At 46.5% G+C, this 24,849-nt stretch overlaps 1 protein-coding gene across 2 annotated transcripts; it reads right to left on the bottom strand.

Moving 5' to 3' along the window:
* Window positions 1–23,654, bottom strand: LOC115196269 (probable ubiquitin carboxyl-terminal hydrolase FAF-X). Of its 2 annotated transcripts, none has more exons than XM_029756932.1 (42): window positions 23,377–23,654; window positions 19,697–19,960; window positions 18,924–19,161; window positions 18,700–18,812; window positions 18,388–18,606; window positions 18,147–18,262; window positions 17,814–18,065; window positions 17,283–17,421; window positions 16,944–17,096; window positions 16,409–16,720; window positions 16,088–16,224; window positions 15,725–15,949; window positions 15,454–15,567; window positions 15,031–15,259; window positions 14,528–14,835; window positions 14,149–14,389; window positions 13,820–13,969; window positions 13,606–13,726; window positions 13,288–13,418; window positions 12,900–13,178; window positions 12,546–12,671; window positions 12,296–12,454; window positions 11,994–12,160; window positions 11,606–11,714; window positions 11,233–11,379; window positions 10,944–11,090; window positions 10,599–10,806; window positions 8,691–8,911; window positions 8,235–8,431; window positions 7,922–8,095; window positions 6,966–7,107; window positions 6,622–6,825; window positions 5,984–6,430; window positions 5,566–5,834; window positions 5,193–5,418; window positions 3,497–3,626; window positions 3,218–3,403; window positions 2,773–2,993; window positions 2,446–2,691; window positions 2,038–2,259; window positions 1,837–1,938; window positions 1–1,704 (listed from the first exon to the last, which is right to left on the bottom strand). In XM_029756932.1, exons 2-42 carry the CDS (start codon window positions 19,793–19,795, stop codon window positions 1,543–1,545), a joined length of 7,788 nt encoding a protein of 2,595 aa, XP_029612792.1. In that variant the 5' UTR covers window positions 19,796–19,960; window positions 23,377–23,654; the 3' UTR covers window positions 1–1,542. The 2 variants fall into 2 exon arrangements, with proteins under 2 accessions (XP_029612792.1, XP_029612793.1); XM_029756933.1 differs by having other exon boundaries at window positions 2,047–2,259.
* Window positions 23,655–24,849: the final 1,195 nt, after the last annotated feature.

Raw genomic sequence — 24,849 nt, 5'->3', positions numbered from 1 at the left:
CGTGCATTAGGTATTTACAATGTACCATAGATGAAATATGAAACCGCTACAATGTAAAGATTGCATTTTCCATGTATTCTTGGTAGTGGGCACACTACTGTACAGAAAAAACAACAACTTCGAAGTGTGAACGGTAGCTCCAGAATTCAAAATCACACCATGGCCAAAACTATTGTTAGCAAAAATAGTTCAGGGCAAATGGAACTCAAAACAGTTATTAACAAAGTATTAAAAAAAAAAAAGAATTGGACCAAAAAGTTCCTCTTCAATTACTTTGTACTTCCTTTCAAATCAGCAAAAACAACATCTAGGAAATTCAAATAAATATCCTACGGTTCTTCATATCAAGGGCTTCTTTTTTTACTGGGATTTTGCTCATTTCAGACAACTCTCCCAGTAAAACAAAAAAGAATTTACAACAAACCACACATTCATGTTACCAACTGAAACACAGCCATCTACCTTCGTTGCAGATAGAATCCTAAAAGAACAAATCAGAAACGCTGGGCGAATCAGTTAGCTTGTTTACCAGCAGTTACTGTAGATCATGACCCTGCTTTAGAATGCTTCTTCTGTTATTCTCAACGGACAGACATTTGTAAGACTGTAGCTGTGTTCAAGTAGGACGAAAAGTGGAAGGGAAAAAAGTAAGAAAACCAATAAGCAGAGTTCTTTTCACTTCAATTGAGCAGAGATTAAACAAGCCTTCACCCACCCTGCCATTGTCAACTGGTGCACACGGGGTGATAATGGTTTTAATTCTTTATTCAACATGTCCTCACCGCGAGAGATACGTTTGAAACCTACTATAGTATAGTGGTGGAACAGATGACCGCATCAACCAAGACCCGGTCAGCCAGTGACAGGCCAAACCTCACCTCCATGCATTGACTACAAAGCAGAGAAAACGAGAGAAATGCTTATTCTTCTCCCCATTTGATTTGACGTTGGTCTTCCTTTTCAGTTTTGAAGTCACATATTAGGGGCCAATCCAGGACAGCCTTGCTGCATCATTGCTGTAGGTTGGGAGGGAGGTCGAGGGAAGGAAGGTTTTAACGATTCCAAAACATTAACATACTATGTACCCCTTCCCGTCACCATTTTGTTTCACTTCCTGTACACACACATTGTCTTTCACCTCAGAGTTTCTCAAAGACACTGTACACACAACCCTGCAGACGGGTGTTTTTTTTTCTCTGTCAGCAGTGACGTGTCTCCATGGGACAGAGAAGGTCGAGACTCTTCCCACTCAAAGTTCTAGAAATCATAGAATTCCAATTCTACGATAGAAGCAGAGACAACTTGAAGAGCTTAATTGGCCCGATCCAGAGGGCAGGAGTCAAGGGTCAGAGGTGACAAAGAGGACGCTGTTCCTCCTGGAGAGAAGAGAGCGCTCCGGCCTGGGTCTAGTCTTAAACCGACTGTTTGATCAACCAATCAATGAACTGGGTGTCTTGAAGGTATTGAGTGATATTAGGGTGCAAAGAGATTTGGTGAGGTGAGTTGCAGGTTAAGGGGGTTGGTTGCCCTCGTGTCATGTTGTTACTCTTTTGTCGTCTGGACAGCGGGCGGGGGTGCCACAGGCCCCACCTCCTCTGTGGTGCTCTCCCAGCTCTCCTGTGCTCTCTGTGGGGGCCGCTGGGGCGTGTTCATGTGTTGGGCAGCCGGACCCGTATAGGGCTGGGCGTGGGGGTGGTTGTTCTGCTGCAAAGAGACATGGAAACAGGGAGAAAGAGGTGTCAGCATTCAATATGAGCATTCTGTAAATTCTGGAGCAGTGCCATACAGTGTGTGTGTGTGTGTGTGTGTGTGTGTGTGTGTGTGTGTGTGTGTTACCTGCTGAAACTGCGTGGCAGGAGCAGGGTTATGGGGGTACAGCGCTGTGTCCTCGGGAGGGGAGGAGTCATGATCTTCTGTTGCCTCCTGATCATCTGGCTCCTGAAAGAAATACAGACAATGGAATCAGTCAAGGAGAGCTCTGTTACATTACCACACACAACAACAAAACATGCAAACACCCATCCCACGTGCACACACCTTCCGTACCTCCTCGGGGCAAAGTTCGCAGGCCTTGGCCAGGGTCATGCGTGCGGAATGCGAGCGCTCCAGGAAGTACCCATTGGAGGTCTCATTGCTCTGGACAGGGGGAGACCAGTTGTTGTAGGTGTACTGGGGGTTCCCTGTGTAGGGCCTCCTCTCCAGCTCGTCCCCCAGCCACTCCACCGCCCACGTCCACTTACGCTTCAGGTCCCCGTTACTCTGGGAGCACAACAGAGAGAGAGACAGTTCTAATGTTAACACAGTTCTATTCCTGATACACACCATTCAAGATATCCAGACACAAACATACTGTACATATCTGAAACACCATTGTAAAATGACTGATCTGGTAGGCAGAGAGAGGTGACTACCATATCGTATCTAGTCTACTACTGTCATGTTTACCTGTAGTATCTGGTAGGCCACAGTACAGTTGCTGAACAGGGCCACCATGCACTTGATACACTGGTAGGCCCGTTTCTGGTAGTGGTTCTTAGAGCGCTGAATGGTGTCAAACAGGCCGTCCCTGTCGTCTGGTATACCCTTCAGCACGTTGTGGATCCTGTGGGTCTGCCAGGAGTCCTCTATCAGCAGTATCTGCAGCAGCAGGTCCAGATAAGGCCTCAGCTCGTACGTGTAGGAGTACGCCACCTAGGGGGTCGAGACAGGTAGACGGGTGAGGGAAACGAAAACACTGTGCGTGAGTGAGAGTCATCAGTGTTAACCCCTTACCTGCCAGAGCAGCTCAGACAGCACGGTAGAGGAGAACTGGGGGTTTTCCCAGCAGCTGAAGCGCAGCAGCTTGACAGTCTCCTCAGAGTTGCTGCAGTCCTCGATGATCTTCTTCACGTAGCTGGTCCTAACGAAGAGGATCTCTGACACCAGCTGTTGCAGGGGCATGATGGGGGTGGTCAGGTTGGCGTCTCCGTATGGGTTGGCCAGGGCCGGGTTACCTAGAGGACAGCGAGATACATTTATATCTATTTGGACACTTCGCTTTATTCTAAGAATGCAAATAAGAGTAAAGAAACAGGAGAGAGAGAGAATGACAGACAGTGAACCCGAGAGAGAGATTGGAACCATTAGAGAACGAATGAAACACAGAGAGAGAGAACGAGAGAGAAAGGAGAGCAGAAGAGACAGCAACCACAAGGCGGTGACAGAGAGTGAAACATACCATTGATGGAGGACTGCATGCGTGTTGAGACATCACAGCAGCGCAGTAGCTGGGAGACCACAGCGTAGAGCTTGGTCAGTTCTGCATACTGGTACTTTATGGGAGGGCCAGGCCCCTCGTCTAGAGCCACCAGCATGAAGGTAGCAGGGACACTCAGCTTCAACAACTGGGTCTTCTCTGCCAGACCTGGGGAGAGAGGGAGGGAGGAAGAGAAACCATGTTTTATTCCAGCAAGAAACAAACCGACAGCGTTTCTCCTGCACACGCACGTTGTCTTACCCAGGTTGGCGTACATGACGAAGAGGTTGAAGTACTGCTGCAGGTGTCGGCCGTGCTCTGACACCTCTCTCCTGAGCAGGTTCAACACAGCCCTCAACAAGTGATCACTCAGACTCAGGTTATCACAGCCCTGATGCAGGAGGTCAAAGGTTACAGGTCATTTTTTAATTTACCCTTGCACCCCCCCATCAGACAAATATATATATATATTTTTTACAGCTTTTCTGCTACATATATGTACATACATTTAGCATCCATGGGACTTTTATATAAAGCAGTCACATAACAATAATACATTACCAACCATAAACTCTTTAATCCCGCCCCTCAGCCACTCTCATCCCATCCCCATCCCAAAATCACCATAGACCACCCTCGTTTGGTTTCCATATGCCATATGTATTTTTGAATTGTGCTGTGATGTTTTACATAATTTTTTAACCTTTCAAAAATGTATAGAATCCACAGATTGTGAGCTAAAGATGAAAACCTTTCCTACGAGTATTAGATTATTTAGTGACTACGGCTTTCCAAATCGCCCAACACTGCTATTTGTAAGGTTAATTTTAAGTGCACGTTATGATTTTTTAACCATTCCTTGAACCTGTGACCAGAAACAAGCTACATTGGGGCAATACCAGAATAAATGATCTATTGATTCTGTCTCTTCGCAGGAAAATCTACAGAGCTAGAATTTTATATAATTTAAAATGAAAAACAATAAGTGTTGAATCAAGTGTCGTTTTTGTACCATGGAATCGGTACATCGAACATCTCTTTCCATTTATTTACATCCTGTATGGCGCAGCTGTCAACATTTTTGTCCTCAAATGAAACTGGTATATTTTTCTATTTATCCCAGTTCCTTTCAGTCAATTTGTATCTTTAATATATGCATGCAAACAAGTTCCCTACCTTCTCCTTTTTCCACTCGCCTCTTCCATTTTTGTGGTAGTGCTGCAAACAGTTGGTTGTAAATTTGGACTGAGCAGATATTCCCATATATTTTCGATAGCTGCATATGTGACATAACTCTTCCGTTTCTAATCATAATATCATTAATAAATAATAATTCCATAAAGAACGTTTTTAAATAATCAGTATATTTGAGTTTAACCATAACATTTGTTCTATCTTTTCTGGAGGATAAAAGTTAAATTGTAACCAGCTTTGTATGCCTTGTTTAACAAAGGGCAATACTTTAAAAAATCATTTTCAATTCATAAAAAATGAGAATTTGTATTCTGTATGAAGGCAAAAAGTAAATTTTTTAACAAAGGATGAGCCTTAATCTACTGGAGAACCATTTTGGGTTTAAGTATAACTTAAAAGTCTAGCTTTTAGTGAGAGGTTTAAATTTTGTCTGGCTTAGTATTCCAAATAAAATGAAATATTTTTTGCTCATATGATTTTTCGTCTGGAGTAGGCAGTGACATTAGTAAGTAAACTGTGATAGGACCAAAGAGTTAATCAATGTGAATAGACAAGTATTTACCTCTCCATGGTTGCAGAATCTTATCTATTTTTGCTAACTTTCTATTGAAATTGATTGTGGCAAGTTAATTTATATTTTTTGAGATGTGAATACCAAGTATTACATCACACCACACACACACACACACACCTTCTCTACTCTTTCCCTCCATCTCTCACTCCCCCCTTATCTCCCCCCCTCCCCCCTTTTCTCCCTCCGTACCTGTGTGGACCCCTCAGGGGAGCTGGCGGGGGCGGGGCATGGCCCGTCCGCCAGGGAGAAGTGGGCGATGAAGACGATGAGTTTGGCGAAGGCCCCCCGGACCTCAGCACTGGGACACTCCAGCAGGTACTCAGAGAAGCGCGTGGGGTACGCAAACAGAACATTGTGGGCAAACCAGCAGCGGACGTTCTTACTGTGGCGTAGCAGGATGCACAGGGCGTCATACCTGAGAGAGAGGGAGAGAAGGTGGGGGAGGGAGGAGAGTAGACAGAAAGAGAGAAAAGAAGGAGAGAGACGAGGGAAAGAGTTACAAGGCTGTCTTGCAATATAAAGAAAGCACACACTTTCTCCCTCTCACAGACAACCCACTCACCAGTCACCAGCGGGCCCCCGGACTACTTTCTTGGTGTGGAACCCGGTGCTGAAGAGGAACCTAGCTGCTAGCTGGATGCTGATCATGGCTATCTCCTCTGCCTCTGGCAGCAGGTGGTCCTGACCTGGGGGAGGGTTGAGGTAGACGCTGTTGCAGGTCAGCAGCTTCTTGACGAACTGAAAGTACTCCAAGCTGTACTGCATGCGGCTGTGCATGAACTGGACGTTCTGCTTCCTCACACTGCATTCAATGGCCCCCGGCATCGTCACCTGGGAGAGGAGGGGGAATTCATTAGTACGGTTATGAGCATTACGTCATTATACACACAAACAGACTCATTCACACCCACAGGTTCTCGCTTCTGCACTTTATCACAAACAAATACACACTATCACATACACACAGTCCTGATCCCCACCTGTCGTGGTGTAGTGGGAGACACAGTCAGCTCTGAGATGCACCTGGCCAACTCTCCGTCTGCCTCCACTGCGGCCCCTCCCCCTGCCGGGTCCATCCTCTCATAGAACAGGATGTAGGCGTTCCACCATCTCTTCTGCCTCCTGTAGGACATCTTCTTCATCATGTGGTCAAACACCTCTCCCATGTACTCCCCCCCGAAGCACTGGCTCTTCATCTCCTCGTCGTCGTCCATCTTGCACTCCGTCACGTCGCCGTCGTCAAACTTGTACCAGCGCTCCTTCTGCCCGCTGTTGGCGTTACCGCCGGCGCCGCCGTCTCGCTGGCTGATATAGGAGTAGTAGTGGCCGCCGCTGGCCTGGCCCGAATGCACCAGCACCCCCACCAGGCGGTACTTAGAACTGCAGCCTGGTGGGTCGGGTTCCGATGGTTCGTTCTGCATGATCATCTGAGAGGGAAAGGAGGAGTGACTGACTAGAGACAATGTTTGGACTAATGATGAATCGACTAATGAGTTTCCTTGCCAATGCTGCTTCGGTTTACTCTTTCGGAGTTCAGGCCATGGTTTCTGTTTAGAACTTTGTGAAACATTTATAGAGCTCTAAAACACAAATCAAATTTGATATAGAAGTCATCTACCTGGCTCTCCGGGTTTCCGTCGTCTCCCTCCAGCTTGGCCACCCCGGCCACAGTGTAGGGCTCCATGTCCAGCTCCCTGGGGAACTCAAAGTAGTCGTTGAACTTGATGGCACACTCCCTCTCCCAGTCGTAGTCAAACCTCTTCAGCTGGATGGCCAGTACCGGAGGAAGCTTCTTTATCAGCAGACGCTTCACCGTGTCCACCTGTAGTGGATAAAACAAAACAGTAAGAAATGTCATCCTAAAGTATCTATCCATATCGACAATGCTATTTTGCAATGGAATGAAAACAAAGGACTGAGTAGACAACAGGAATGATGAAGGACAGGAGAAGAGTGAGGTACCTTCTTGTTGCACTTCTCACAGTGGTATGCGTTGGCTCCCTCCAGCAGGTCTCCTTTGACATACTGCTCCATGGAGTCCAGCAGGTTCTGGTGGTTCCTGATGTCCACGTTCAACGTGGTGAATGACTCCTCACACTCATACCTGGGAACAAGATGGTGGAACAGTTTCTCTTATATTTCATGCCTGTGATAGGGTAACAGAACTATGTGGTGCCATTTTGTGTCACTAACCACGTTTCCATCCACATTTCTGAGAGTAGTCATTCTGTATATATACACACACACACGTAAAAAAAAAAAAAAAGCGAGTTTCAGTACAATTTTATAAAATGGCGACACGGATAATTTGTTCGTTCAACATGGTGGAATCTTTGTTAAAAATGTATTATGCGAGAAATGGCGCTGGAAACGCCTTTATGCGCAAACATTTCTATAATAATCATCATATGGAAGTAAACTTGGAGTCATGCGATGACACGGTGTGGGTCCTCCCACTACGGTTCAGGAAACTTTTTTTTATTTTTTAATTTTTTAAATCTCTTATCCAGAATAATCTCATCATGTAGACTAGCCTACACTGACTCAGAGCTGTTAGCTAGAGCACACGTCAAGGCCAGAGTAGGCCCTTTCTTTTGTCTATTTTTTGTCTATTTAACACAACAGTTTTGTGACAAAACTATTGGTCGAGTGGAAAATCCAACGGAAACACATAGCACTTCAAATTTTTATTCGATACATGACAAGTTATGCGAAAAAGTACATTTTGGTCTGCACTACCTCATCACGCACTGATTTTATCCAAAACAAGTCCATTTGGTAGAAATACACCACTGGTGGGAAAATGCACATATTTTCTTTGTGCAGGTTTTAGAATATTCGAATGATAAAAAATCTGGAGAATGAGTGGTCGTTCATTTGGTTCCACCAGTGTTAGTAAATGGATGAAAATCCCTCACCTGTGTGGGCAGTCACGGCAGATTTTCTGGTCGGCAAAGGAGCCTCCCAGCACCTTGCTGAGCATGGAGGGGTGGCCCATGGCCTTCAGAGCCTCGTCCAGACTGTCCACTAAAGAGTTGAAGAACTCCAGGGCATCATGCTGCTCTCGCAGATTCACCGGCTCACCCCATAACCTACAGGATAGAGATAGCTCTTAGTCTTCCAAGACCGTTTGTGTTAAAATTGGTTTCAAAATAAACAGCTTGTAGTCTGTATTCCACTACATTCCTTGACATTTCATTGTTTTACCTCAGCCTGCTATCGCTAGCTCACCTGAACTGTTTCCAGAAGCCTCGGGGTACGTAGTACTGCAGTCGGGAGGAGGCCAGGTGACCAAAGATGACCTGTAGGTGGCGTAGCACCCCGATGTTGTATTCCTTCCTGTCCTCCGACTTACTCAGCGAGGGCTTGTCGTCAAACTGGTGTTGGTAGGCGAACACCTCGTCCCGCGCCGTTCCGTCTGCATTAGTCTGAGGAGGGAAAGTAACAATACACCGGATGGATTATTTAAATTCAAAATGTACATCTTGGTTCTTCTACACAACATCCGTAAACACTCGGTAATATGAACTTCAGAGGGATTTCATTTCCCTAGTCCCTTAGCTCTATACCAAGTGGTGGGGCTGCCATAAAAAGCATCTCAGATTGTAGCTTTAAGCGAGTCATTTTGCAATTACTCAATCTGAAGAGTGAATACAGTTTTGATTGATTCCCAGTCAGTCCAGTCACCTCGTTCTCCTGCTTCTCGTCCCCGGACAGTTCATCGTCCACGTCGGTGCCGGTGCCCTCCACGGCCAGGACGCCGTTACGGATGGGCGGGATCATGTAGAGCTGCTGGATGACCGAGTTCATGTAGCAGGTGGCCCCCGCGTTCTTCAGCCCCACAAAGCCTTTGGTGGGCCGCGGCCCCACTGGGGGGAGGTATTCCCACTCTGTCAGAGCCTCACAACCTGAGAGACAGGGAGGTGTTCAACGTTTATCCATTCCACATATATGACCAACACAACAATGAATATCAGAAAAACATTTATAATTCATTGGGGAGAGGTACAATTTACCAGTATAGATAGAGGAATATGTGAGAAAAATAATAATTAGGAATTTCAGATTAAGTGACTATGTAGTACATATCTGTGAGTGTATAGTTGGTGTACCTAGGTAATACATGTCAGTGAGTGTATAGTTGGTGTACCTAGGTAGTACATGTCAGTGAGTGTATAGTTGGTGTGCCTAGGTAGTACATGTCAGTGAGTGTATAGTTGGTGTGCCTAGGTAGTACATGTCAGTGAGTGTATAGTTGGTGTGCCTAGGTAGTACATGTCAGTGAGTGTATAGTTGGTGTGCCTAGGTAGTACATGTCAGTGAGTGTATAGTTGGTGTACCTAGGTAGTACATGTCAGTGAGTGTATAGTTGGTGTACCTAGGTAGTACATGTCAGTGAGTGTATAGTTGGTGTACCTAGGTAGTACATGTCAGTGAGTGTATAGTTGGTGTACCTAGGTAGTACATGTCAGTGAGTGTATAGTTGGTGTACCTAGGTAGTACATGTCAGTGAGTGTATAGTTGGTGTACCTAGGTAGTACATGTCAGTGAGTGTATAGTTGGTGTACCTAGGTAGTACATGTCAGTGAGTGTATAGTTGGTGTACCTAGGTAGTACATGTCAGTGAGTGTATAGTTGGTGTACCTAGGTAGTACATGTCAGTGAGTGTATAGTTGGTTGTACCTAGGTAGTACATGTCAGTGAGTGTATAGTTGGTGTACCTAGGTAGTACATGTCAGTGAGTGTATAGTTGGTGTACCTAGGTAGTACATGTCAGTGAGTGTATAGTTGGTGTACCTAGGTAGTACATGTCAGTGAGTGTATAGTTGGTGTACCTAGGTAGTACATGTCAGTGAGTGTATAGTTGGTGTACCTAGGTAGTACATGTCAGTGAGTGTATAGTTGGTGTACCTAGGTAGTACATGTCAGTGAGTGTATAGTTGGTGTACCTAGGTAGTACATGTCAGTGAGTGTATAGTTGGTGTACCTAGGTAGTACATGTCAGTGAGTGTATAGTTGGTGTACCTAGGTAGTACATGTCAGTGAGTGTATAGTTGGTGTACCTAGGTAGTACATGTCAGTGAGTGTATAGTTGGTGTACCTAGGTAGTACATGTCAGTGAGTGTATAGTTGGTGTACCTAGGTAGTACATGTCAGTGAGTGTATAGTTGGTGTACCTAGGTAGTACATGTCAGTGAGTGTATAGTTGGTGTACCTAGGTAGTACATATCTATGAGTGTATAGTTGGTGTACCTAGGTAGTACATATTTATGAGTGTATAGTTGGTGTACCTAGGTAGTACATGTCAGTGAGTGTATAGTTGGTGTACCTAGGTAGTACATATCTGTGAGTGTATAGTTGGTGTACCTAGGTAGTACATGTCAGTGAGTGTATAGTTGGTGTACCTAGGTAGTACATGTCAGTGAGTGTATAGTTGGTGTACCTAGGTAGTACATATCTGTGAGTGTATAGTTGGTGTACCTAGGTAGTACATGTCAGTGAGTGTATAGTTGGTGTACCTAGGTAGTACATGTCAGTGAGTGTATAGTTGGTGTACCTAGGTAGTACATGTCAGTGAGTGTATAGTTGATGTACCTAGGTAGTACATATCTGTGAGTGTATCAACGATCTGCTTGAGGTTCCGGACACAGCCGACCGGCAGAGCCACCAGCAACTCGAAGCCGGCGTTGATGGAGGCGGGGCTGCTACAGACAGGGATGGCCTGCTCCGTAGGGAACTCCCCACTCTTCATGTACTGCAGGTACACGTTAGACGCCGGGAAGATGAAGTCATCTATCAACTCCTGGAGAAAGAGTGGGGTGAATTAGCAGAATGGACATTCCCATTCAAAGCATCATCCTATGGTGGTTTGTCCTGTGACTATATTGAGTGGACTATTTGGCAACCATACTGGACTTCATAAACATCCTAATGACCCACCTTTATGAGGTTGGCCCCGCCCTTCTCACAGCCAATGTAGTACTTCTTCTCTGGTGTCTGGAAGGCCAGCAGCTCCTTGGTGACCCCCAGGTGACCTTCTAGAATGGTCTCCTCCACCCCCGTCTCTCCCGTCCGCTTCACCTCATCCTAATGGTAAAAACACCAAACTGCCATTTAGCGGTAATATTTATCAGAGATATGAAAGCCCATATTAGGTCTTCTCTACAACTACACCATGTTAAACTGCATTTCATTTTATAACAATGAAAAGACTTCTCTTGTCCAATACCCTGATCTTCTTGAGCCAGTCGATCTCGTTGTTGAGCAGCGCCTCAGCGTTGGGCAGGTTGATGTTGCTGTTGTAGGCGTAGTTCAGCAGGTGCCTCAGCAGCGTAAAGTAGTCCCCTGTGTGCTTCGCCCTCTCCTTTGCCGTGCTCTGGAGGAGAGAGGAAGGATACGTGTTACAACAACAAGGGGTCCCAATGGAGTGGGGTGAAGAGTTTCAGTGTGTTACATTTCCTCCTCTAATGATGAAGGCTGGGATTGAGAGATGGTAAACTGATCCTAGGTCTGTCCTTAAGGGCAACTTCTACCCAGAGCTGAAGAATGACTATTGTGTCAGTAGGGGAGAGCGAAGAGACGGGAGATGGAAGGATACTCACCCCTAAGACGGTGAAGAGGAGGGTGATGAAGAAGAGGAGGGGTCTGTGTCCCATACAGCACCTAGTGGCCATGAGGAAGAACTGCTCCTGAGCCATCTGACGAACTGACCTGGGGACAGACAGGAAGATGACAACAGGTTCATTTCACTGTCAAAAGGTGCTTTTGACGTCGTCTGATGACAGTTTTATATTGGCTTGTTTTTGTGATATTAAGTTCGAACACCAAGGGGCGGTTTCCCAGACACAGGTTAAGCCTAGTCCTATACTAAACTCAATGGAGAATCCATTGAAAATGCTTTTCAGTCCAGGATTAGTCTGTGTCCAAGAAATGCCCTGAATGAACGGATCCCCAACACAGACATAGATTAACAGCCAGATGCAGACATACTTGCTGTGGCAGTGCAGTAGCAGGTCTATGATGTAAGTCTGCCAGGCCTTCTCCTTACTGAGCGTGTCCAGAGCGGTGGGCAGCAGGGCAAAACACAGGGTCATGATCTCCAGCGCCTCACAGCACACCATCTCATCCTCCCCGTCCGGCTCCTTACCCGCGTTCGTCTGTAGAGGTGATGAACACACACACCGCTGTGAGTTTATAGAAGACACAGAAACTCTCCATACAAACCCCTAGAAGTCTGCATTTCACACCTTAAGAACCAAGCACACACCATTTCAGTTTAGAAAGGGTTTTACCTTCTCATAGATCTGACTGATCTCTTCATTAGAGCTGAAGACCAGCTGTACCGTGCCACAGCCTGAAGCCCACACGATCTTCTGCACCGCCCGGATCACACAGAGGTCTGGGATGTACTTGGATGCTTGGAAGAAGTTCTGGGAGTTCGGGGGCAGAGACTGCCAAAACATTGAGCAGACGTTTACGGTCTTCCTCTTTTTGACTAGCCGTTGTTACCTGGTTGAACGCATGTGTAAGCAGCAGTCTCACCTCGTCAGAGATCTGTTGGGCCAGTCGTATGGCCACGTTGCGGAGCATGCACTCAGAGGCGGGGTTGGGGATATTCTGTAGAGCACTCTGGAGGACCAGGGCCTGGTCGTGGGTCGCCTGGTTGATCTGGAGAGGAACAAAAACAGAAGACTGGATTAAGAGCACCAGTCATATTCAAGCTCATTCAAATACACAGTGAAGGTATGTTTGGGGTGATCATGGTCTGTCCATTCGGGGTCTGGTAACAAGGGCCCTGCTACCCAGATTGTTCTGCACTCCTCGAAGCTGTAGTAATGCAAGGTTTTCCCCGTATTTACAGAGGTAATATAACGGCAATACAAAAGGGTTATTTACCGGTGATGCGGGGCTGGTCCCCTCCACTACGGGCTGGCAGGCCTCGGCCACAGCTTTGACGTGTCCGAACCCCACGGCGGTCAGCAGCAGCTTGGCGATCTTCAGGGCATTGAGGTACGCCCCCCGTCGCGTCTCCATGTCGGCCGACGGCAGGAAGTTGTTCCTGGTGAGCATGCTCAGAACGAGCGGGAGGCCGCCGCTCTTCAAGAAGTTGTACTGGAAGTCGCTGGCGTCCTCGCCAAGGGTGCCGCTGGCCGGCATCAGCAACGCATACACCACCTGGGGAATCAATCCAATCAATAAAACGTGGCAGGAGGATGTGAAGAGCGTAAGGGGTAATGAATCGATCACGTAAACCGCCACACACACAGCGGCGTGTGTTACCAACCTCAGTGAGGTAGAGGACTTGTGAGGGCGAGGGGCCAAAGAAGCGGGAGTCCAGTGTGGGGCTCAGGCTGTTCTCTCCCAGCTTGGCATGATCCAGACAGATAGCACGCAGGTTCTCCACGGTACTGTTGTCTACACACAGCTCAACCAGAACATCAGTCAGGACGAATCATTTCAAACCACAGTAAGTAAGTAAAAAAAGAAAGAGAAAGAGAAAAAGAAAGAGAGAGAGAGGATGAGAGATGCTGTTTCGGAGCCACAGAAGGACAGCAAGCTATAATGAGAAAGAATGAGAGTGTGAGAGAGAAAGACAGTGTACCTGGAGGCATAAGCTTCATGAGGAGCCTGGCTCCGTCTCGCAGCAGAGGCATGTTGAGGGTACAGCCCAGGTCTGCGACCTGCCACAGGAACGAGATGTAGCGCAGGTGGAGAGACATGATCTACAGAGAGGAAGACGTTACTCAGGAGAAGACGACACATTTTACATTTCTCACGTGAGGAAAGGTGTGTGTGTGTGTGTGTATCTGTCTTACCACTCCAGGCAGGCAGCCCTCCACCTCTGGGTTGGGCCCTTCGCTGAAGTGGTTGCCGTGGTTACTGGGCGAGCCGGTGGAGGAGTCCGAGGAGCTGTCAGGACTGGAGGGCACGGTGGCACTCACCTGGGTCAGCTTGGCTGTGATCAACTACACACACACAATATACCGATTTGAACCGAACGCTAACAGATACACTGTGCTTTCATCATCTAATCCTAGTAGATTAGTGATTCCAGAAGGGAGTAAAATTGTATTTAAACACATCGGAACTAAGGCCTAATTCAAAACCAGTGCATGGGCCATTGATTACGAAATGACTAGCTCACTGCTTTGTCCTTGAGGTTGAGCTGTCCAATCAGCTTCCTGTCATCCGCCGGGTCGACAACCTCCCCGCCAATGAAGAGCTCTATCTTGGTGTGCGTGGCGTTGGCCTTGATGCGTGTGAGGATGCCGCGGCGCACCGAGCCGATGGTGTCATTGGTGTGAGACCAGATGTCCAGGTCATCCACCTGACGACCCTGGTTAGGGAAACGCACGATCAACGTGATGTGCTTCCCCCGGAACGCCCTGAGAGAGAGAAAGGGGAGAAAGGAAGAGAGGGATTGGTCAGTCAAAATGTTGGCGCTGAGACTCTGACAAACTAAGTTGGACCTCGCTTTCACAAGTCTGTGTGAGTCCGTGTGTGAGCGTGCGCCTCTCTCCTACCTGGACATGGGCAGTATGGACCTCTCCTCGTGGTAGTCGCTGTCACACTCGTTGATGTACTCCTTGAGCACAGTGAGCACGCGAACCATGCGAATGGCCTCCTGTCGGGCACAGTTGATGCTGTCCTTGTCCCCGTCCAGGACACACAGCGTGTCGTACGACGCCTTCAGACGGTCAAAACACAACTGGATGAAGTCCTCATGGATCTCCACCTGGTTGACCTGCAGCTTGGGTCCCAGGTTGGTGTAGATCTCCTTCAGCAGGTCGATGGCTCGGCTGGCGATGTCATCAGTACCCTGGATCACCACCTGGTAGAACAATGCAAAGCTGTTTTGTGCACTCTCCCCCTCCAGGGTTAATCCAGGAACCAGATTGTTGTCTATAAAAGCATATAACAGCAATAAGAGGAGTTTTAACTCGAATGGTAGTCCAGTCCTTTGAACTCCAGGTTTTACAGTATGTTCAGAAAGCTTTATAACATTGATAAGCTTTTTAACACTCACCCTCCAGAGGTAGTCCAGTCCTATGAGTTCCAGGTCATCCATCATGTAGGCCCTGCGTTTGGCCACCAGTTTGCCCTCGCGGCAGTTGACGGCTTTGAAGAACCTCTCGAAGCACTTCATGCCATTCTCCGTGAGCAGGGACGGGTCCAGCTGCAAAACATTGTTCTCAAAGAAGTCCTTGTTGATGTCCGGGTCCAAGTCTGGCTCATCTCCCATTAGCTTAGAATACCTAGAGTTGGAAAAGACAGTATAAAGACATAATAAAGGCTCAGACTTGCTTATAACAATTTATAAAGTATGATCCCAGCAGGCTTTAAGTAAAGTGCTACCAATAACATTTGAGTTGAACTAACCTGGAAGAATTAAAAAGGGAAATCATATTTAATATACATCAAAGACTGGTCTAAACAAATGTGTACGTACCATTTGAAGCACGCCTCCCGGTCACACAGGAAGACGGCGCTCTCAGCCAGACACCTCCAGATCTGCTTGGCCTGAGGAGCACATAGCCACAACTGTCCGTCCTTCAACAGGAACCTGGAGAACAAGATGGTTCAAAGCAGTTAGACACTAACAGAGGACTCAGAATGGCCACTTTCATTCCCACAGACTGAGAAATGCCTTGCCGCCCAGAAAAGCAGTCAAGGTTCATTGTTTTCATCCTGAGATGCCTGGAGGCAGCCGCCTGCCTTACCTCAGGAAGTTGAGCCTCTCCTGGACCTCCTGAACATGACTGTAGCGACTGCCCACTCTGACTGTCTGAGGGTCAAAGTCTGCATGTTCAGCTTTGGAGAAGGGTCTCATGGTCTCCATGTAGGCAGACAGGTTCTCAGCCACCAGAGTGACCAGGGCATGGTTGTGCTGCAGCTGGTTGATCAGGTCATGACGATAGAACACATGAGGACTCCTCTGGGTCTGACTGTATGGGGAGGAGAGAGGGAGAGGAAAGGGAAGGAGAGAAATGTAATATTTCATCACAAGCTTTGACTCAATGGGAAAAAGAGATGAGGTGAGAGAGAAAGGGAGAGAGATAGGGAGGTGGAGAGTCTTTCGTTACCTGAGGTTCTGAGGAGCTTCCCCAAACAGGCTGCAGATCTCTCTGATCTGCTTCAGGGCAGGTATGACCCACTTGTCATTGGTGCGCAGCTCCTCGATGAAGCGGTCTATCCACTGGATCTTCTGGGTGTCTCTGTCCTGTTGGAACACACAGAAGCACAGAGCAGGGTCCTAGTCATTAGGGACCATCGTAGCAAAACATTTTGCAACAGAAAACAAGAGATTCTCATTTGACAAGGTCAGGTAGAACGTCCCAGTTTGTCTGTTTTCTTAAATTTGGTGCCTAATGAATACAACCCAGTAGCAGTAACAGTAGTTTTACCTGAGAGCAGCTGTAGTCCAGTATCTTGATGTGTGCACTGAGGGCCTGGTCCATGATGTCCACGGGGACGTCGTCACTGTGAGCCAGGTTCCACAGCAGGTTGAGCACCTTGTGGGCCATCACTCCATCCTTATCGTCCTCCGCCAGACGACGGATCAGCTCCAGCAGCTTCTCACGCTGCTTCTTACTCGCATTCGTCCAACTCTCCTTGAAGCAATCAAAGAGATGGTCGAGCTGCTCTGGAGAGAAGTCCCAGGCCAGTTTGGCCAGAAGGTCATGGACGTTCTTCACTATAGCTTCGTGCTTACCAGCCTGATATAGAAACAGACACAGAAGACACTTCGGCATGGTTCTAAAAACAACCCCTTCCCCTACTCATTCCTTTTTATAAAAGGTCTCTCTTGCAAAATATACATTTTTCACAACTGAGAATAACCTGTATAGGTTCAATGAATAGGAAGTACATTAAAATTCAAGATGGAGCCATCCCCATATTGCTGAGACCCATTTTCCCATGACACGTTTAATTCAGTACCTGCGCTGCCCAGATGTTGTCCAGGTCCTGCATGGTGAGGGCTTTCTCCTTGATGACGAAGCGGAGTATCTTCTCTAGTTTCTCTACGTACTGAGGCTGGTGGAGGCTGTCCCTCAGCACAATGGACAGGATGTGGTTCTGCTGGATCCACTCCTGAGAGAGAAAGGGAGAGAAAGTCAAACGTCAGGCATAGATTTGCATTGTTGTGGAGAAATTTCATGTCCAATTCCACTGACAGGAATTGAACTGGAATTGACTATTAAACTCTGATGAGCAATTTAAAAGCTTTATACAAATCCAGTCCATTATCATTCATAAGGAGTAACTGTGGTGACTCACCGCCATGCGTTCTGCCGTCAGCCACTCCTCCTCCTCGGGGTTGCCATGCCGATGCGTGTAGTAGGACACGCTGGAGATGACCTTGTTGACCTCGTTCAGGGCGTTCATTTTACCGTTGAACGAGGAAATCTGCAATAACCTGGGGACCAATCAACAAATTAAAAGAAAACCATCTTATCGAAAAGGAAAATTCCACCCAAAAGCTATCTTTTGGTATTTGTTTCATTAGTCCATTGTTGACATAGTCCCAAAATGTTTTGTATGTCAGAAAAATACCAGCTGTATCTGTATTTTGAAAGTTATACATCTTGGAAAATGTTTTGCATGTCAGCAATCAAGTTTGGGACTATGTCAACAATGGACTAATGAAAGAAATACCAAAGCACAGTTTCTGGGTGGAGTTTTCCCTTAACAATAAAATAGCAGCTAACTGGCCAAAACACTCATCATACGAGGTACTCAAACCCCAATGTGACAGTTTTAATTCTATACAATAACCACCTAAAAAGAAAACAACTGAAGGAATCTCACCTAAGGATCATTTTCAACCTAAATATCTCCAAGTTCTTGACGGTCTCCTCCTGACCGGGCACCCTGGAGGCCAGGTTCTTCAGAGACTTGATGATCATGGACAGGGCATCGTTCTTGGCCTCGTTCTTGGCCTCCTTCTTCAGCTCCTCGTCCGTCAGGTTCTCCAGGAACTGAGGAACCATCTCGATCACTGGCAGGAAGTACTTCTTCACTGTGTGCAAGGTCAGGAACTCATAGCACTGGCCGAACGGCCTGGAGGGAAAACATACACGGGTTAGGACACGCACACGTCCCTTACAAATCCCTTACATTGGTCAATCTGCGTTAACATACTTAATGAGGGCAGCGATGATCTGTACGTTGAGTGCCTGTCCGCTCATGAAGCGGTCGTGTAGAGTCTGAAACCCGTTCAGCGTGCCAAACTTATTAATCAGGTCCACCAACCAGCCCTGAGAGAGAGAGGGAGAGAACAATGAATGAACAATCACTGACGTCAGCTTTATTCATTTTGAAAACTTGGATATACTGTATCAAGTGAGGAATCCTGAGTGAGCGAGGGTGAGTTGGAGCTTACCTTGGGTGAGCGAGGGTCGGGTGGGCGGGCGAAGAGCTCGTCGTCGGCCAGCGTGGCCCCGGCGGGAATGGTCTCAGAGGGCCGCGTGCCGTTGTAGATGTGGAACTTGCAGTGGGGGTTGGTGGCTGTGGCCAGTAGCTCCAGTAAGGGGAACCAGTCCTGAGGGAGCTTGGTCACACACAGCTCCACCAGCCGGTGTGTGTTGGTGATGATACACCTCTGTGGAGGGAAGGACAATCAGCTGTAGTTCAACCAGGAAGTGCTAGTGCACACTCTCACACACACACACACACACACACACACGGCCCTTACATGGATCTCAAACTTCCACCCGCTGACAGCCTCGTCTGTGAGGATCTTAGTGAAGGAGATGGTCAGGCCGTCCCTGAAAAACCTCTGGCACGCCTCACACTTCACATCAAGCCCTGCAGAAAGAGGCAACGATTAAAGGCAGAAAACAAAGAGAGATCAATATAAGACAAATGAAAAACATGTTGTCCTATATGGATGTATATTGTATATGATGATGGACACACCTTTTTTACATAAGTCTATAGCAGCTTCAAGTAGAACTTCTAATTCCCCCTTTGGCAGGACTGGGACTACCCATCGGGGCCTGTTGATCATGTCGTCCAGCTTGGCCAGGTCAGTGTGAGGGAAGGCAGGCTCCTCCTCCTCCAGAGAAGGGGCAGAGTCTCCTTGGCCCTGCTCCTCCTCCGCCGCCGGTGGGCTCACAGGAGACGGCTCCGTGGACGACGGGTTGGGGGACACCATCTGCAACGCGCACACACATTAATAGCAAACATACTACAGACGCTGATTAAAAGAGATGAACGCTAGTCGGGAACACACACAGTGGGGAAGGTAGGTAATTAGCCCTGGAACTTCACAGGAAGCCCAAAGTCAAACAAACACAATTCATAGAGCATGAGGGACTAAATTCATTAAAAAAACAGATTATAAATAAAGCTTATTCAATTATGTGACAGTAATTACACTTACATCTGTGATCCTGTCCACAGATCAGAAACACTTTTAAATTACAAAGAGCTTCTCTCATTGGAGAGCAGCCAGCTGGGGCCTCAACATGACTCATGCCGTTTCATACTAAAAGATGAACTCCTACTACTGTCCTATGCTCCTCATGGGGCGATGGGCCTAAGTAGGTAAGTACTAAAGCATATGGCATTGCAGATCGCTCCATATTAGTCAGTTAACTTCACGCAGACATACAGCTGATATGCGGGTAACCTTGTTCACTGATAATTGGGGAACTATCCACAGAGACACACGTCACCCCCTCACTCACCTGGGCCTGTGTGGGTGGGGGCTGGCTCTGAGAATCAGCGGGTGCCTGGCCCTGGCTATCATTGCCCCCCACAGGGGAGCCACGGGTGGTGACCGTCATGATTGACACGGGGCAGATCTTGGCAGTCTTGTCCGCTTTAGGAGGCCCTGGCCTGGGGGGGAATCACTGCCTGCGCCTGGGTAGGGAAGGAGAACCAGAGGCCGGCTGAGAGGGAACGCTCCGGCTGCTGAGGCTCAGGGAGGGTTGCAGAGACCATCGCAGAACCTGTGGGACAGAGACAGGGGGAGAGAGATTTAGAATGGTTGAGGCCCCATTTTTCCCATGCATTTGGGACTGAGGCATGTGCATTTCAGCTAATCTGTGTACAATCTAGTGAACATCACATGGTCAACTTCAGACCACTGTTGAGGTGTAAAAATAGCTGAGAAACAACACAGGTGCATCCAAAGGCCACATGACGTTTGCAAGACAGGAGTCTTCAACTAAGCAAGACCAATTCAAATGACTCTCGCTCTGCCACTATCTGGGTCTAGACATTAAAATGCTAATACGCATGCTTGACAACAGGGTGGAATTATTACACACAGACACACACTCTAGCCCCAATACCGGCAGACAGAAGCCCCCCCCCCACCCCCACTGTCGTCACCTCTCCTATTTCCAGTTTAGCTGTGCTGCAGACAGCATAGGACTATCAACCATACACCACACTGGCCTATTAATAGTCTCTGTCGAACTGGTTCAGAGATATCTAGACTGTGCAAGACAGTATACAGCTACTGACAAACTGTTGATTGGTCAGACAGAGCATGACCCTACCCTAACCCTACCCCAACAAACTGCAGCTCCTAGGTTACTCACGTCTCACTACAGCAAGACATGCATGGGATATTGAGGTTTCAAGATATCACCCGGCTATATTAGCCAAGCATAATACAATAACTAAATAAGAACAATTGGACAAGGAGAACAAGCCATTGTGCGCTTACTGACAAACAACGTATTCTTAATAATTGCCCAAAATGATTAATAATAGCATATCGGATTGAAATCAGGCCATCTATGCTTGGCTGTCAGTGCCACTGACATAAAGTTGTGGTAGTCCAACAACATGTCCCAGTACTGTAACAGTGTTTCCCAACTCCAGTCCTCCAGTATCACCAACAGCACACATTTTTGTTGGAGCCCCAGACAAGCACACCTGATTGTCAACTAATCATCAAGCCCTCAGTGAGTTGAATCAGGGGTTTTTGTCCAGGGCTATAAGAAAAAAGGGTGATGTTGGGGGGTACTTCAGGACTGGAGTTGGGGAACACTGCACTATAACATAAGTGAGTCTGTGTAGAATATTGACCTTACACAACAGCAGAGTGACAAAGCAAAACATCTTAAATCAGGATGAGTCAGGATGGAAGAGATAGCCTAACAACAGGTTTAGGGCCTGAGGCCCCTTCAATCCACTCAAGTGCCTATGAGGTAACGTTAAGATTAGGGGCTAGGGTTTCTGGGTAGGAAAGGTCTGTGTGTCTAGTTGTGAGACACTGGAAGTCTTGAGACACATTAAGACAGTCTCCAGCTGAGTTACGATCCTCTGGGCTCAGTTTACAGGTTTATTATTGGCGGTCTTCAGTTTCCTGTCTTCAGATGTATCTGCTTCCATCTAATGGAAGAGGTTAGTATTTGGGAAGGGGAATCTGATCCTTGATCTGTGGTTTGGGCCGACTTCTACCTCAAGCATCATCAGGCAAGCCGGCAGGAGTAGGCTACAGCTGACAGCTACAGTGTGAATGGAAGTTAACAAGCCAAGCAGAATCAATGACCCAAGGAGCAAGAACGGTTGAGGAACCAATCAGATGAAAAGAAACCTTGAGTCTTGAGAAAGCACCTGACCGGGCCATAAACCAGGGTTTCTCCAACCCTCTCCTCAGCACCCCCAGACGTTCCACATTTGTGTTCTAACCATAAACTGGCACACCTGAATTAATTAGTCAAACGCTTGATGATTAGTTGAATAACTGAATCAGTTTAGGGTTAAAACTAAAATGTGAAAACTTCTGGGGGGGGTTGAGAAACACTGGTTTTCAACTTGCTGAATATATAGTAATTCCAGCTGGCACAGCAGCCATGGCAGTGTGTATACACACACAGCTAGTATGCAACAAGTATTCAGGTCATCATGGTCAAGGCTTAGCTTTGCTGACTTGAGTAAAACTTGAAGTGAGCATAGCTAGGTCAAGACTGAGGAAACGCAGACCTTTCAGGTGGAATGAAGTCATTTGTATCCGGAAATGCACAAAGTAAGCATATTACCAGGCCTAAAAATCGGCAACAATGACTTATATTGACAATGCCTTGCTTGCAAATAACTAAAATCGAATCTTTGTCAATAGATCCAATGCCAGCCCCCACCTTGGCTAGTCTCAAAAACCGACACTAGGCAGAGGCAACTAGGGTCGGGTTTTCAAGACTACCCTTGGCTACACCTTCAGTTTCCGTTTTGAGAGACAGTATGATGCAGACAGACATGTCAAGACATTTAGACATTTCTTGTGACAGCCGTTGGTTTACAAACAGCTTGGCACAAAGGAAAACACTATGTAACGACAAATGACAAGGTTGCTTGCATGATGTGTGTGAATAAAAATGTACTTGGTCCTAGGCTTGCTAATCATTCTTGTCACAATCCGCTATCCACACCAGAACCTCTTTCTGTGAGGACACGTCATTGAGTAACATTGTGCAGCTAACTAATTAAATCAAGTTATTTGGGGAATGGAGTATAAGGAAAACTTGATTTAGTTACAGCAAACAACTCAATCTCAAAATAAGTGTCACTGTCACATTATGATGTATTCTAGATATGAGAGAACGCTAACTAGCCAGCATCAGCCAACAACTATCTAACGTAGCTAACTAACGTTACACTTGATAGATTGCGTAGCATTAGCCAAATATTTCAACCAATACGAAAATAACCAGCCTGCAAACACTGCCTGGAACACGGTTAATTGATGTGAAAAATAACCTATTTATTACAACAGCAGTCTGGACGATAACTAATGCATAACGTTAGACAAGGCCCGTAACGTTAGCTAGATAGCTAGCTAGCTACTGACAAGCATTGCACGGGCCTTCTCCTTACTCAACATCGGTAGTAGCGCTAACGTGCTAGCTAGCTAGTTAACGTTAGCTAATGGCGCTGCCTCCACTGTCGCCGGGGCCACAACAATCAACAGTCTGTCTGCATTGGTAGGTTGTTGATCAAACACCAGCCCATATCTGTCAACACCACTAGTCCAAGAAGTTAGCCAACATCTTGTTGTCTGGTTGAGACTGACCTTGAACTAGCTATGTGGAAACCGTTATATTTCAAAATCCAAACAATTAACAGGTTGGTATGGGAAACGTCAGCCATTTTGCCAGACAAAAATAATAGCTAACTTAACTAGCCAACGTTACATACAGAAACAAACCGGCATTTCAGCATTCATCCTGTCGATGTCAGGCACCTTGCTTGCTATTACTCTCTCCTCTTTATCCAATGAAAAGCATATGTGTAACGTTACACCTTGTAGCTAGACAGCTATAACGTTTCATTGTTAAAGATTACTCAGATATGTCGTTATCTAGCTATACTAGCCAGTTAGCACCATTGTTGCTAGTTACCCAATGTTACTTACCCGAAAATTTGATGCAACTTCCTTGAGTTGACTTGTCCTGTCTATGAATCTTTCGATTCTGAGTTTCGCTAAGTGTCAACGTGTGTTACATAATATTTTCATGCATGCATCCAGATCTGCTAATATGATCTCTCTTCCTTGCTTATTTTTTTGTCTGCACTTGGGTGTTTTTTCTGCGTCACCATCAACCCCCCCTCTACTGTAGTCTAGCACAGTTTTCCCAGCCAGTCCGTGGTAGCGCAGCTGACGGAGGCCGTGTTCGAGAGGATCAAAACCGTCATGTATCATGGGTAAATTGTGACTTGCTGACTGATCTACAAATAATAATGAGCAGTTATTTACGATGTAAAGTTCCTTGTAGATCAGTCAGTCGGTAGTCGCCTGCACTGTCAACGCCAATGTTGAACAAGCCCATTAGGTAACGTTTACAATTAAAATGATAGTTCACTTCACATTTAGTTTGTCAAAAAGATGCCTTCAGAAAGTATTCACACCCCTTGACTTTTCCCAAATTATGTTGTGTTACAGCCTGAATTTAAAATGTATTAAATTGAGATTTTGTGTCACTGGCATACACACAATACCCAATAATGTCCACGTGGAATTATGTTTTTAGAAATGTTTACAAATTAATACAATTTAAAAGCTGAAATGTCTTGAGTCAATAAGTATTCAACAACTTTGTTATGGCAAGCCTAAATTTCAGGAGTAAAAATGTGCTTAACAAGTCACATAATAACTTGGATGGACTGTAATAATATTGTTTAACATGATTTTTAAGACACTGCATCTCAGTGCTATAGGTATCACTGCAGACACCCTGGTTCGAATCCAGGCTGTATCACAACCGGCCGTGATTGGGAGTCCCATAGGGCGGTGCATAATTGGCCCCACGTCGTCCGGGTTTGGCCGGTGTAGGCCATCATTGTAAGAATTTGTTCTTAACTGACTTGCCTAGTTAAATAAAACATAAAACATACATCTGTTAGGTCCCTCAGTCAAGCATTGACTTTTAAACACAGATTCAACCACAAAGACCAGGGAAGTTTTCCAATGCCTCACAAAGAAGGGCACCTGGCCACTCTTCATCTATCAGAGAAGATCTGTGGACCGACCAAGGTCCACTGTCACCCAGGAGCCTGTGTCCATGACATCAACTCCCTCCTGCCCACGGTTCTGGCCAACTACTCCAATATTGACACCATCGTCACTCACGTAGGTTTTAACGACCTTTGTTTTAAGCGATCTGAGGAACTGAGTGAGGACTACAAACATTTTTAAACACCCTTGCTAGCACAGGGAAGAGATTAATTATCTCTGGCCCCCTCCCTTGCTACTGGAGGGTTTCAGAACGTTTCAGTTTACTCTTTTCCCTGAATGAGTACATGAAGAAACTTTGCAATGACAGGAATGTCTCTTTTTTTCCAGAAACATCGCAAACTGTTTTGGTAGTGCTCCAGTTCTCCCTGTCAG

The sequence above is a fragment of the Salmo trutta genome, chromosome 6 (genome assembly GCF_901001165.1).
Source record: "Salmo trutta chromosome 6, fSalTru1.1, whole genome shotgun sequence".
NCBI lineage: Eukaryota > Metazoa > Chordata > Actinopteri > Salmoniformes > Salmonidae > Salmo > Salmo trutta.
The sequence above is the reverse complement of the archived record's forward strand: the minus strand, read 5'-3'. Positions and strand labels throughout refer to the sequence as shown.

Bases quoted from the DNA above. Each gene is read 5' to 3' on its own strand.
- LOC115196269 (XM_029756932.1), bottom strand. From the start codon at position 19,795: ATGACGGTCACCACCCGTGGCTCCCCTGTGGGGGGCAATGATAGCCAG. The intron at 17,422-17,813 runs GTGAGATTCCTT...ATTGGTCCCCAG, and splicing joins AGGTTGAAAATGATCCTTAG to GTTATTGCAGATTTCCTCGT. The intron at 7,108-7,921 runs GTGAGGGATTTT...TCTTGTTCCCAG, and splicing joins TGCCGTGACTGCCCACACAG to GTATGAGTGTGAGGAGTCAT.